At 50.8% G+C, this 12,341-nt stretch overlaps 1 protein-coding gene across 1 annotated transcript in view; it reads right to left on the bottom strand.

Moving 5' to 3' along the window:
• Positions 1-125: 125 nt before the first annotated feature.
• The window catches only part of LOC122543661 (zinc finger protein 814-like), a 20,393-nt gene continuing 8,177 nt past the window's right edge, over positions 126-12,341 (bottom strand). Inside the window, exons 2-3 of the mRNA XM_043682475.1 lie at positions 2,042-2,135; positions 126-1,792 (exon numbers count right to left, since the gene is read on the bottom strand). Coding sequence (XP_043538410.1) covers positions 924-1,792; positions 2,042-2,135 — 963 coding nt within the window. The 3' untranslated portion in view covers positions 126-923. The remainder of the gene's footprint in view (positions 1,793-2,041; positions 2,136-12,341) is intronic.

Genomic DNA, 12,341 nt, shown 5'->3' with positions numbered 1-12,341 from the left:
TGGAAGGAGGGGAGGTGGGGGGAGGCCTGGGCACAGGTTTTGCACTTCTTGTGGTGGCGGGGGAAGGTACCAGGAGTGGGGTGTGGGCTGATGGTGGTGGGGGGCATGGATCTGACAAGGAAGTCGCAGAGGGAATGGTCTCTCCGAAACGCTGATAGTGGTGGGGAGGGAAATATATCCCCTAATGGTGGAGGAGGCTGATGCTATGTACATGGAGGTTGCTAGGGTACAAGGGGAGGACTGAGGGGGTTCTGCCCTTGTTGCATTACAGGGGGCGGGGGTGGGAGGAGGTGCAGTCCAGGTAGCTGTGGGAGTCGGTGGGTTTGTAGGAGATGTCCTTGGTTGGTCGGTTACCGGAGGTGGAGATGGAGAGGTCCAGGAAGGGGAGGGAAGTGTCCAAGGTGGTCCAGGTAAATTTGACATGGGGATAAAAAGCGTAAGCGAAGTTGATGAACTGTTCAGCCGATACAGCCATCGATGTAGCGGAGGAAAAAGGTGGGGGGATGGTGCCAGTGTAATTGAGAGACCCCAGCGATATTCTGAGGACCCAGGTTCAAATCCCGCCGTGACATTTGAGTTCGATAAAAATGACCACGAATCTACAGCCAACTGTTGAAAGGAAACTGCCAGGCTGACCTGAGAGTCCAGACTCCCACAGGAACGTAGTTGGCTCTGAACTGCCCTGTGGAGCAATTCGGGATGGGGGGGCAACACAGACTGGCCAGTGATAACCAACCTCCCGCGGGTGACAAAAAAAAAAAATGGTCCAGACCTTCCCCCTCCCAAACACACCTCCCCCAAGGTAAAGCAGCGAACGTTGTCCCCGCAGGAGGTGAATATAAAACCAGGAGCTGTCAGGTTTCAATCCGAGGAACGCCAATCCTCAAGAGGGGAAAGCTGCGCAATTGGCAGAGGGGGGGGGTTCAGTTGTGAACTTGCTGGTGCCGCAGCAAGTGGGCCGACCGGGTAAACCGTTTGGCACACTTGGAGCAGGCGAACGGCCTCTCGCCGGCGTGGGTGCGCCGGTGCCGTTGCAAGTGCGACGACCAGGTGAAGGCCCGGCCGCACTCGGCGCAGGCGAACGGCCGCTCGCCGGTGTGCGTGCGCCGGTGCTGCAGCAGCGTGGCCGAGCGGGGGAACCGCTTGCCGCACTGTGGGCAGGGGAAGGGCCGCTCGCCGGTGTGGCTCTGCTCGTGCTTCATCAGGTTGCCGGGGTCGACGAAGCCCTTGCCGCAGCTGGAGCAGACGAACGGCCGCTCGCCGGTGTGGGCCCGCCGGTGCCGCGACAGGTCGGTGCTCCGCCGGAAGCTCTGGTCGCAGTCGGGGCACCGGAACGCCCGCCGCTCGGAGTGGAGGTGCCGGTGCCGGGAGAGGTTGGAGGAGCAGGTGAAGGCCTTGCCGCACTGCCGGCAGACGAACGGCCGCGGCCCCTTGGCGCCAGCCCGCTGGGGAGGGGGAGGGGGAGGGACGGGGGCAGGCGGGGGCCGGCTCAGCTCAGCCCTGCAGTCAGAGCAGGCGTCGGCACTTGGCGGTGAAGCCCGCTTGGCGGGCGGCTCCCAGCCCTTCCCGCAGCGGGGGCAGGTCGAGCGCCGCCCGGCAGCGTGAACCCGCTCGTGCGACTGCAGGTTGGCCAGCCGGATGAACCCCTTCCCACACTTGGAGCAGGTGAAGGGTCTCTCCCCGGTGTGAATGCGCCGATGGACCTCCAGTTCGGACGGGGCTCGGAAGCCTTTGCCACAGTCCTCACACTTCCACGGTTTTTTCATGGCGGGGTCTCTCTCCGCGGTCCGCACTTATGCCTTGACGTAGCGGGAACAACCAGCCAGCGTTTAGCGTTGCTCACTCTCTCCCTCCTCACCGGCCGCTCGAACCTTCGGGGTGGACGGTCACCCCTTGACGACCAGACGAAGCTCTGCTCGGACAGAGGTGACAGGTCGCGTTCCTCCTTGCCCTGAGAGGTGCGGTGTAACCAAGCCACAGCCAGCGGTGCTTTTCCAGACGAGCTGGTGGTTGAGGTAGTTTCCCCAGAGAGGCAATTCACCTGCTGCACCCAAACGCTGAGTGATGCGCAGCTCCTGACAAAATCCGAGCGACCGGGTCACGTTGTTGCTTGTCCGTCCTCTCCTTCTCATCCACTGCAAAAAGGAGGTTACAGGAATCACTGTCAGTGCGTGATGAAAATTCAGAACGGACCATTCCACATATACGCAAAGTTCCCTCCAAAGCTGTGCACGTTAGGCGGACTGGCCGCGCTAAATTGCCCCGTAGCGTCCACGGGGCAGGTCAGCTTGTGAGAAATGCAGGGTTGCAGGGACGGTGGCACAGTGGTTAGCACTGCTGCCTCGTAGCGCCAGAGACCCGGGTTCAATTCCCGCCTCAGGCGACTCTCTGTGTGGAGTTTGCACATTCTCCCCGTGTCTGCATGGGTTTCCTCCCAAAGTCCAAAGATGTGCAGGTTAGGTGAATTGGCCACGTTAAATTCCCCGCAGTGTTAGGTGAAGGGCTAATTGTAGGAGTATGGGTCTGGGTGGTATACGCTTCGGCGGGTCGGTGTGGACTTGTTGGGCCGAAGGGCCTGTTTCCACACTGTAAGTAATCTAATCTAATCTAATAAGGCGGGGGGGGGGAGAATGGGCCTGTGCGTGATGATCTTTGCAGGGTCGGGTGGACTCCATGGGCTGAATGGCCTACTCCCACACTGTAAGGGTCCTATGAACATCAAACACACATCCGCAAACATCCACTCCCTTCACCAGTCACAACAGTGTGTACCATCTACAAGACGCACTGAAGGCTCCTTACGTGATATGAACGAGTTAACTTGCTCTGCCGACTGGAGGAAATGGGATGTCCTGACGCTAGGTTGGGATGCCTTTGGCTTACAGATGGACTGTAAGAAATTGCATTATCATCTCCTATGCAGAGGCATTTACATGGCCATTCAAAAGCCTATTTACATTTTCATCCTCCAATCAGAAGGCAGTAATAACATTATAGCTGGAATTCTGATTACAACCTGCAGTTTAAAAAGTACGTATACACAGTATATATAATTCACACCAGATCTGGCCACTGTGGGATGATTTGCGTGACATTGTTTCTGGAGGTCAGGTGGTTACCGCATTGTGTCACGAGTGACATGTGACTGAGGGAGTGACTGGGGGGGGGGGGTCGTCTTGTGGGCTTCACTGACTGTGATGTAAAGATTTAGTCTAAAGGAAGGACCGTTTCTTTTGTTCAGGGAGAGCTTCCCTGGACACGCCTCGCAAGCCTGCCGAGGAGCGTTCAGCGTTTCTCCAAAGATGGTGTTGTACTGCGCTGAATAAAATTTTGCTGGTCCACAGTGTGTGGCGCGTCAGGGCCTCGGGACATCAAGAGCCTAATGCTTAGAGAGCTCTGTCCAAACCCACTTCCACCAAGGGCAGCAGGTACACTGGAACACTGCCACCTTCAAGTTCCCCTCCGAGCCACTCACCACCCTGACTTGGAAATATAATCGCCGTCCCCTCTCTGCCTGTGGGTTAAAAGGTCCCTCCTGAATAGAACGGTGGGCCGACGTACAAGAAAGCAGCTGACTGCCAGACTCATGGACGTGGATATCGCTGTGCAGGGAATTCAGTGCTCGTTTCTAGGTGCTCTTAAGATGATAGCAGTAAGCTGCTTTCTTGAACCTGCAGAGATATATATACACACACACACGTGTGTGCATTCATCAATGATATATACACATATATCAAGGGTCACCCAACCCCAGAGCGGCAGAGACTGCAGTTTCCAAGTTACAGGGGATTGCAAATAACCTGGCCGCCATTCCTAACCAAGTCCCAGTGAAAAATTCCTGCTTGCAGAGGGTGTGCACAATATGAACATCTGTCTCCTACCAGTTGCATTCTGTCTCAATGGAATGACTGGCAACTGATCTGCTGAGTTAGTATTCAAACCGGTAAGTCCATGAGGAGAGGGCTCAGAGAAGATTTACCACGGTTTTGTCCAAAATGCAGAGTTTGAGCTATGGGGAGGTCACCTTACTGAGATTTATAAAATATTCGGGGGGGGGGGGGGGGAAATCTGGTTTAAATAAGGGGAACGGCAGATGTCTTCTCCCTAGGGTGGGGGATTTTCAAGATGCGGGGGGCATATTTTCAAGGTGAGAGGAGAAAGATTTTAAAAAGAGCCGAGGGGGCAAATTTATTTTTAACACGGGAAACGGTGGAATGAACGTCTTGAGAAAGTGGCGGATGCAGGTACATAGTCACTAAGGCTTAAAAGACATTTAGAAGCAGCATGAGAATCCCTAAGGGGCTGGACAGGGTAAATACTGAAAGGACGTGTAGTGGAAAACTAACATTTACTGTGAAATCTGAAAGAGAGTACTTTGCTAAAGGTTTTAAGTAGACAGCCTGACTTTGCTGAATTTTGGAAGCAGACAGCTTGGCGTTGCAAGTCTTGCAAACAGTCAGATTCAGCAAGAGTCAGGGAAAACATAAAGGGCAGTAAGCAATTATATCAACAGCAAAGGAATGAGAAAAACAACACCATTCGTGGAAAGAAGCTTGAATGTTCCCAGTTCGTGTCCTTGAGCGTGTGATAAGGATAAGTGAAATGTAGTATAAAGAGGATATGTGAAACTTGTTCAGGCCCCTTACATAAGGTGTTTTTGCCAAGTGTATTGGGCCCCCTGCACAGCTTACAATAAAGCCTTTTCTTTGCTCTTGCTAGCATTTGAGTCGAGTCGATTTAATTTCCACGACAGTAAACGTGGGGGCTTGTCTGGGATCCCGCGACTGGGTGAGGTTCTGAAGATTCCCAGGAGGTGCAGGCGCCAGCTCATGCGCTGAATTGGCCCCTTTACAGGAGACGACTGGGAATCTGTGGATCTCCCCAGTGCTGGGGTCCGAACCGAATAGGGTCGGGGTAAGAGTCGTGGCTTAAGTAATCCTAACACAGAGACTCATTCTAAGAGGATAAATAAAGCAGGAAGAGGGTCCAATGAACTCTCGCACGGTATTAGAGTAAAACTCAAAGGAAAAGATTGCCGTCTCTAGAGTGCTTAAGAGACAGCAAGTATAAGGGTGGTTTTAGACTTGGAACCACCACTGGCTGGGTTGGACTCGCCAAAGACATACCGGGTATGTGGTTTCTTGGTTTACAAAAACCAAGGCATTAAGGCCGACGTGCCCAATGTGAGAGGGGACCTCCGAAGGTAAAAGCAAGTCAAAGGGAAAAGATAACGGTATCACGAGAGAGAGAGAGAGAGCTGAGCACTCTCTGGCAAGAGCTGGGCTCCGGCAAGAGCAAACAAAGGGAGAGTCCGCACAGGACTTGGAATGGCCAGTCATAAATACAATACATGTTCAATAATTACAGCCCAGAATCTGTAAAGCAGTTAGGTTCGTGGATTAAGGAATGTGGTTTTCTGGAGGAAGGAAGTTTTAGTAAAAGGTGGTTGGAGGGGAGAGAGAAGGAGAAAAGGAAGGGAAAAATAGAACCTGTGAATTGGAGTGCTCATAACATGTGGGAGGCTGAGGCTAATGTCAGGAAAAGGAAATCTCAAGTAAAAAACAGGTCAAATATGCATGCAAACGCAAGCACACATGCAGATGCGCGCAGAAAACAACCTCATGAAGCTGTACAGTGTCTTAAGTCTGTTCCAGATCCTGACCTTGATGACTGCCCTCTGAGACCTGCAGCCTCCCTACGAGATCCGCCTGGCGAAGGTCCCAAGTCAGCAGCTGCTGCCTCAGGGTCTGCTGGATCACCGATAGCATATCGTACTAGCAACCAACTGAAGCCAGGAGCCCAAAATGAGGCTGGCCGGACCAAGAGGGAAAGGCATCCAGGGCCTGCTCGCAATCGCCCCACCGACGGACGGTGAGTAAGACAGCGAGAGTACCGATGCACGGTGGTTCGGCAAGCCCCAATGGTTGAAGTTGCAGGTCCAGATGGGCACCCAACGTTGGTCCACTGACCGCGGACCAGGAAGGATTTGGAAAGCGCCTACGGGCAGTTGCCTGACCCACGCGAGGTTGGAGGGAATAGGGTCGCCGAAGGAGTGACAAAGTTCTGTGTCGAGTTCCGTCCCACGTCCACGTGAAACGAGGCGTCTCCTGGGACGAGATTTTGGTGACATCGGCACCCGGTTTCGGTGTAAATGGCCAGCTGCAAACATCGGTGCCAGAGCAGCCGACCCACAAGCGGAGTGGAACAGGGACTTTAATGCATTTGTCGCAGCGTTGGCGACCACCTGGAGGGAGGTATGCCCAGTGCGAATGGACATGACCAAACAAGAAGGTGAGACAGTGTCCCAATACCTTACGTGCCTCACTGAAGTCCATAACAAACATAGTGGACTGAGACCACCCGAGGAACAGCTTCATCAATGGAATGAAGGAAGAAATAGCGAAAAAGGTAAAAGACACACGTATTACCTGGGACACGGGAAAGCTGAATTTGATAGAACTACACGCGGTCGATGCTGAAAGACTGCCGGCCCAAGAGAAGGAGAAGCGGAAACTAAAGATGGTACAGCAAGCACGTGAAGCTCAGCTTACTCTGATGTAAATGGTCACCCAGCCGTTCGAGGGAGGGAAAAGAGAGGAGCAGAGGTGGAGGTCGCGCCAGAGGAAGAGGGGCTGGCAGAGGTAGGTCTGGCGGGTGCTTTGTTTGTGGAGCAAGGGACCACCGGGCGAGACAGTGCTCGCACAGACAGCCTGAGTCAGCCCTGGAGGCCGGACAGCAGGGTGACTGACGGGGGGGAACGCTGAGGTGGAGGTGAAGGTGGGCAGCCCACAAGGAACAGGTAAGCCTCGTTCCTTTATGCTTAGCAACGAAGACTCGCTTATGCTAATCTCTTCTACTAACCTTACGGGCACTGAGACTTATGGACCATGTTCAGTACAACGATGATGCGTACAAGTCAATCCCTACGTTTGATTAGGTTAGATTTTCGACAGTTTGGAAACAGGCCCTTCAGCCCAAAAAGTCCACACCACCCCTCCGAAGAGTAACCCACCCAAACCTATTCCCCTACCCTATTTTTACCCCTGACTAATGCACCTAACGCTATGGGCAATTTAGCATGTTTGGATCTTTGGACTGTGGGAGGAAACCGGAGCACCCGGAGGAAACCCACGCAGACACGGGGAGAACGTGCAAACTCCACACAGACAGCAGCCCAAGGCTGGAATCGAACCCGTGTTCCTGGTGCTGTGAGGCAGCAGTGCTGACCACTGAGCCACCGTGCCGCCCCTATGTTATAGGGGTGCAAGGTACACCAGGTACCCTTGTGGTTGATACAGGGGCAACATTATTCAGCCCTTAAACCAAGCCAGTTCAGGGAGTCGACGCCAATAAAGAGTTGGAAGGTTCCTGAACTCAACGGGTGCATCAGGAGTCATGATGAGAGAGAGATTAACCGCATCCCTATTGTGCAAAACCAGTAATGGGGAAACATTCCAATTCTCATTGCGGTTATTGGAATTCTATCCTTTAAATCTGATGGCTCAGGATCTCATGGTGAGACTGGGGATGGATTTGCTCAGTACCCTGACGTGCTTGCAGGTCAGACCAAAAGAAGATTTATCAGTGCAGGCTGTAAAATACAACCCACAACCCCGCTGTATGTCTATGAGTGGTGATTAAGCCAGTGCGTGATAAGTTCACTGAGTGATTCACTCGCCCTGGAAGCGAGTAACTATGTTAATCCTTTTAACACCGATCTTCCTGCACAGCACACATACACCACAATGGCCCTGGTGAATCATATGGGAAGGATTGTTTCAGGAGATTGGTTAAACCAGATCAGTTGTTATTGTACGAATTTTATTGGAGTGATGTACAGTCAGTGTGAACTTATCTGAAGTATCTGTAACGGCAAGTAGACCCTATCTTTTTGACGCGGAAAGCTCTTTTCCTCACGTGTCACTAGCGAAGGCGTCCAGCGACAGGTGGCAGGATTTGGGACCATGGGTACTAACGGCACAGAGAACGAAAGATTGGGTCTTCAGGGATGATGTGGGTATCTGGTTCAATGCAGATATGCGGACATGTAGGAAGAAACTAAGTTGGCTAACTCCGACAGATGGGGCAGTCCAGGTAACCCCCGCTAGCCGTGAAGAGCCTAGCAGGGTAGCCTGGCGTTTTCCTAAGGTAGAAGTCTCAGACCCAAGATTAAGAAGGGTCCCTACTGAGTTGTGGGCAAAAGGCAAACATGATGTGGGGCTGTGAACCCATAAGGATAACCCCGAAGTCTGAGTATCGTCCTTGCAGAGCACAATACCTGTTAAAACCCGAGGCTGAGGAAGGAAATACTCCAGTCTTTGAATCCCTCCTAAAGGCTGGAGTGATAATCCCCCTGTGAAAACTCACCGGTGAGAACCCCCATTTTTCCAGTCAAAAAGGCAAACATTCCCAGTGAACCGGAGGAATGGAGGTTTGTTCAAAACCTGCAGGCAGTCAATAACGCTGTTGTCCCATGTGCCCCAAATGTTCCCAACCCCTATATTATATTGGCTCAAATTCCACCGGACAGTAAATGGTTCTCTGTTGTGGATTTAGCAAATGCCTTCTTTAGTGGAACCGGTGCACCCAGAGAGTCAATTCTGGTTCACTTTCTCATTCAAAGGGAAATCGTATACTTTCACCCGACTTTGTCAAGGTTACTGCGAGTCCCCAGCCATATATAATGAGGCTCCACGCAGGAGTCTGGAGACTCTTGTTTTAACCCCGGGGCCAAGAGTGCCTTTGTTGAATTGAAAAAGGCGCTCCAAACTACACCTACACTGGGGATTCTGAATCCAAACAAGCCTTTTGTACAAACGGTAGATGTAAAGCGTGGCTGCATGACATCTGTGCTGTTGCAGGATCATGGGGGAAGATTGAGGCCGGTAGTTTATTTTTCGGCTAAACTAGACCCCGTAGCGGCAGGATTGGCTGAATGCCTGCGAGCCGGGGCCGCAGCTGAAAAGGCTGTTGTAGCGTCCCGGGACATAGTCGGCTATGGTGAATTACCCCTACTGGTCCCACATGCAGTAACCTTACTGCTTGCCGAGCAAGAGAGCACACGTATGTCGGCACCACATCGGCTCAGATACAATACTGTGTTATTGGAGATGCCTAACATTACAATAAAGTGATGTAATGCCCAGCAGGCTTACAAGGCCAGTAAACTACCATATCAACAGTCAAGGAATGAGAAAAACAACTCCATATATGGAAAGGAGCTCAAATGTTCCAAGCTCCTGGCCTTGAGGTGTTGATAAAGAGAAGTGAATTATAGTGTAAAGGAAATATGGGAAAGCTATCAGGCGCCTCATACGTGAGGCGTTTTGCAAATGTATCGGGTCCCTTTGCAGAGGCCTAAAATAAACTTTTTCTTTGCTCTTGCTAGCATTTGAGTCGAGTCGATTTAATTTCCACGTCAACTACTTGCTTGAAATATTTTGAGGAGGTGTGATTACTAAGTTTGCACGTGACACCGACCATTGGTGTTGTAGTGGACACAGCCAAGAAGGTTACCTCAGAGAGCAACAGGACCTTGATCAGACGGGACAATGGGCCGAGGAGTGGCAGATGGAATGAGGTCCTGCATCTTGGAAAAGCAAAACTGGGCAGGGCTTGTACAGCTTAATGGGAAGGCCCTGGGAAGTGTTACCAAACAAAGAGACCTTGAAGTGCAGGTTGGGAGTATTATGCACAGTTTTGGGCCCCATTTCTCAGGAAGGATGTACTGGCCCTGGAGCCTGTTCAGAGGAGGTTCATGAGAATGGTCCCAAGAAGGAAAAGCTTCGCATATGAGGAATGCTTGAAGAATCTGGGTTCATACTTTATGGAGTTTAGAAGGATGAGAGGGGATCTAATTAAAATATACAGAATACTGAATGGCCTGGACAGTGTAGATGTTGGGAAGATGTTTCCATTGGTAGAAGAGATTAGAACCTGAGGGCATAGTCTTAGAGTAAAGGGAAGACCTTTTAGAACAGAGATAAGGAGAAACTTCTTCAACCAGAGAGTGGGGAAGCTAAGGAATTCGTTGCCACAAAAGGCTGTGAAGGCCAGATTATTGAGTTTATTTAAGACGGAGATAAAAGGGTTCTTGAGGATCAAGGGTTATGGGGAGAAAGCAGGAGAATGGGGGTTGAGAAACATATCAGGCATGATTGAATGACTGAATGGCCTAATTTCTGCTCTTATGTCTTACAGGTTCACTGTTCCTTGAAAGTGGAGTCGCAGGTAGGCAAGGGTGGTGAAGAAGGAGAAAGTGAGGACTGCAGACGCTGGAGGTCAGAGTCAAGATTAGAGTGGCGCTGGAAAAGCACAGCAGGTCGGGCAGCATCCCAGACATTTTCGGGCAGGAGCCCTTCGTCAGGAATGACTGGGTAGGGAAAGCAGCATTTGGTACGTTTGCCTTTGTTGGTCAGTGTACGGAGCTTAGGAGTTGGGAGATCCTGCTGCGACTGCACAGGATTTAGATTACTTACAGATTACTTCTGTAAGTAATCTAAATCCTGTGCAGCCGCAGCTGTTTTAGATTAGATTTAGATTACTTACAGTGTGGAAACAGGCCCTTCAGCCCAACAAGTCCACACCGACCCGCCGAAGCGTAACCCACCCATACCCCTACATTTACCCCTTACCTAACACTACGGGCAATTTAGCATGGCCAATTCACCTGACCTGCACATCTTTGGACTGTGGGAGGAAACCGGAGCACCCGGAGGAAACCCACGCAGACACGGGGAGAAGGTGCAAACTCCACACAGTCAGTCGCCTGAGGCGGGAATTGAACCCGGGTCTCTGGCGCTGTGAGGCAGCAGTGCTAACCACTGTACCACCATGCCGCCCACCAACCACCGTGCCGCCCATAGGACATTAGGTTGGGCTGGTTTTAGAATACTGCGTTCAATTCCGGTCTCCCCGCAATGAGAAGGATGTTGCAAAATTTGAAAGTGTGCAGGAAAGATGTTGCTGGGGTTGGAGGTGAAAGAATGGTACATTTTAGCTTGCTTGAAATTGATATGTTAAACAAAATGGTGTCGGGGCAGGGTGTGGTTAGCTTGGGCACGGCCGAGTGTAAACAAAGAAAACGGAGAAACGACTATGGACCGCAAGATAACAAGTGCATGTGACAAAAGTCTTATCCCAACATGGAAATGTGTTGCTGGAGAAGCGCAGCAGGTCAGGCAGCATCTAGGGAACAGGAGAATCGACGTTTCGGGCATTAGCCCTTCTTCCTGAAGAAGGGCTAATGCCCGAAACGTCGATTCTCCTGTTCCCTAGATGCTGCCTGACCTGCTGCGCTTCTCCAGCAACACATTTCCATCTCTGATCTCCAGCATCTGCAGACCTCATTTTCTCTTATCCCAACATGTCCCAGCAGTAACTGAATTGCGGGCAGTTGCACGCGAAACTGCAGGAAATGCCTCTTTTTTTGGTAAAAAAAATTTTAAAAGCCTTGGCTTGTGTAATCACTTGTGAGAGATGTCTGTAAAAAGTGTTGTTTCTGCAAAGAATTGAGTTACTGGATATGGGCGCTATAAAAATTCAGATGAGTGATAGTTAAAACTGGCTTCTTGCATCTGCAGACATATGACAGTGGTTTTGCAAGGCGGTTACAGCGTATGTTGCAGGAAACAGAAGAGGGTTTTAATTTAGATAAAGAGAAGTCATGTAGCGGCCGTGAAGCTGTTCGGTAGGATAAGGGGGTGGGAGAAGTTATCTCAAGCAGCACCAGGGATATAACTATGTACATGTTCCAATGCTCAGAGCTCATTTGCTTAATGCATTTGATGCCCTTACTTGCAAGTTCGTAAATAAATTGCCTTGTTTCCAGCTTTTGGTGGTCTCAGCTAATTTTATTGAGTTTGTTTCTAACAATAGGAATTGGGATGTCATGTTTGTGCTATACAGAACATTGATTCGGCCATTTTTTGAATATGGCATGCAAGTCCGGTCTCCCTGCTATAAGAAAGATGTTGTTAAACCTGAAAGGGTTCAGAAAAGATTCACAAGGATGTTGCTAGTTTGAGCTTTAGAGAGAGGCTGAATAGGCCAAGGCTTTTTCTCTGGAGTGTCAGAAACTGAGGGGTAACCTTAGAGAGGTTTATAAAATCATTAGGGGCATGGATAGTGTGAATAGCCAAGGTCTTTTTTCCAGGATAGGAGAATCCAAAACTAGAGGGCATAGGTTTAAGCTGAGAGGGGAAAGATTTAAAAAGGCCTGGAGGGGTAACTTTTTCATGCAGAGGGTGTTACGTGTGTGGAATGAGCTGCCAGAGGAAGTGGTGGAGGCTGGTACAATTACAGCATTTAAAAGACATCTGGATGGATATATGAATAGGAAT

The sequence above is a fragment of the Chiloscyllium plagiosum genome, chromosome 44 (genome assembly GCF_004010195.1).
Source record: "Chiloscyllium plagiosum isolate BGI_BamShark_2017 chromosome 44, ASM401019v2, whole genome shotgun sequence".
Taxonomy (NCBI): Eukaryota; Metazoa; Chordata; class Chondrichthyes; order Orectolobiformes; family Hemiscylliidae; genus Chiloscyllium; species Chiloscyllium plagiosum.
The sequence above is the reverse complement of the archived record's forward strand: the minus strand, read 5'-3'. Positions and strand labels throughout refer to the sequence as shown.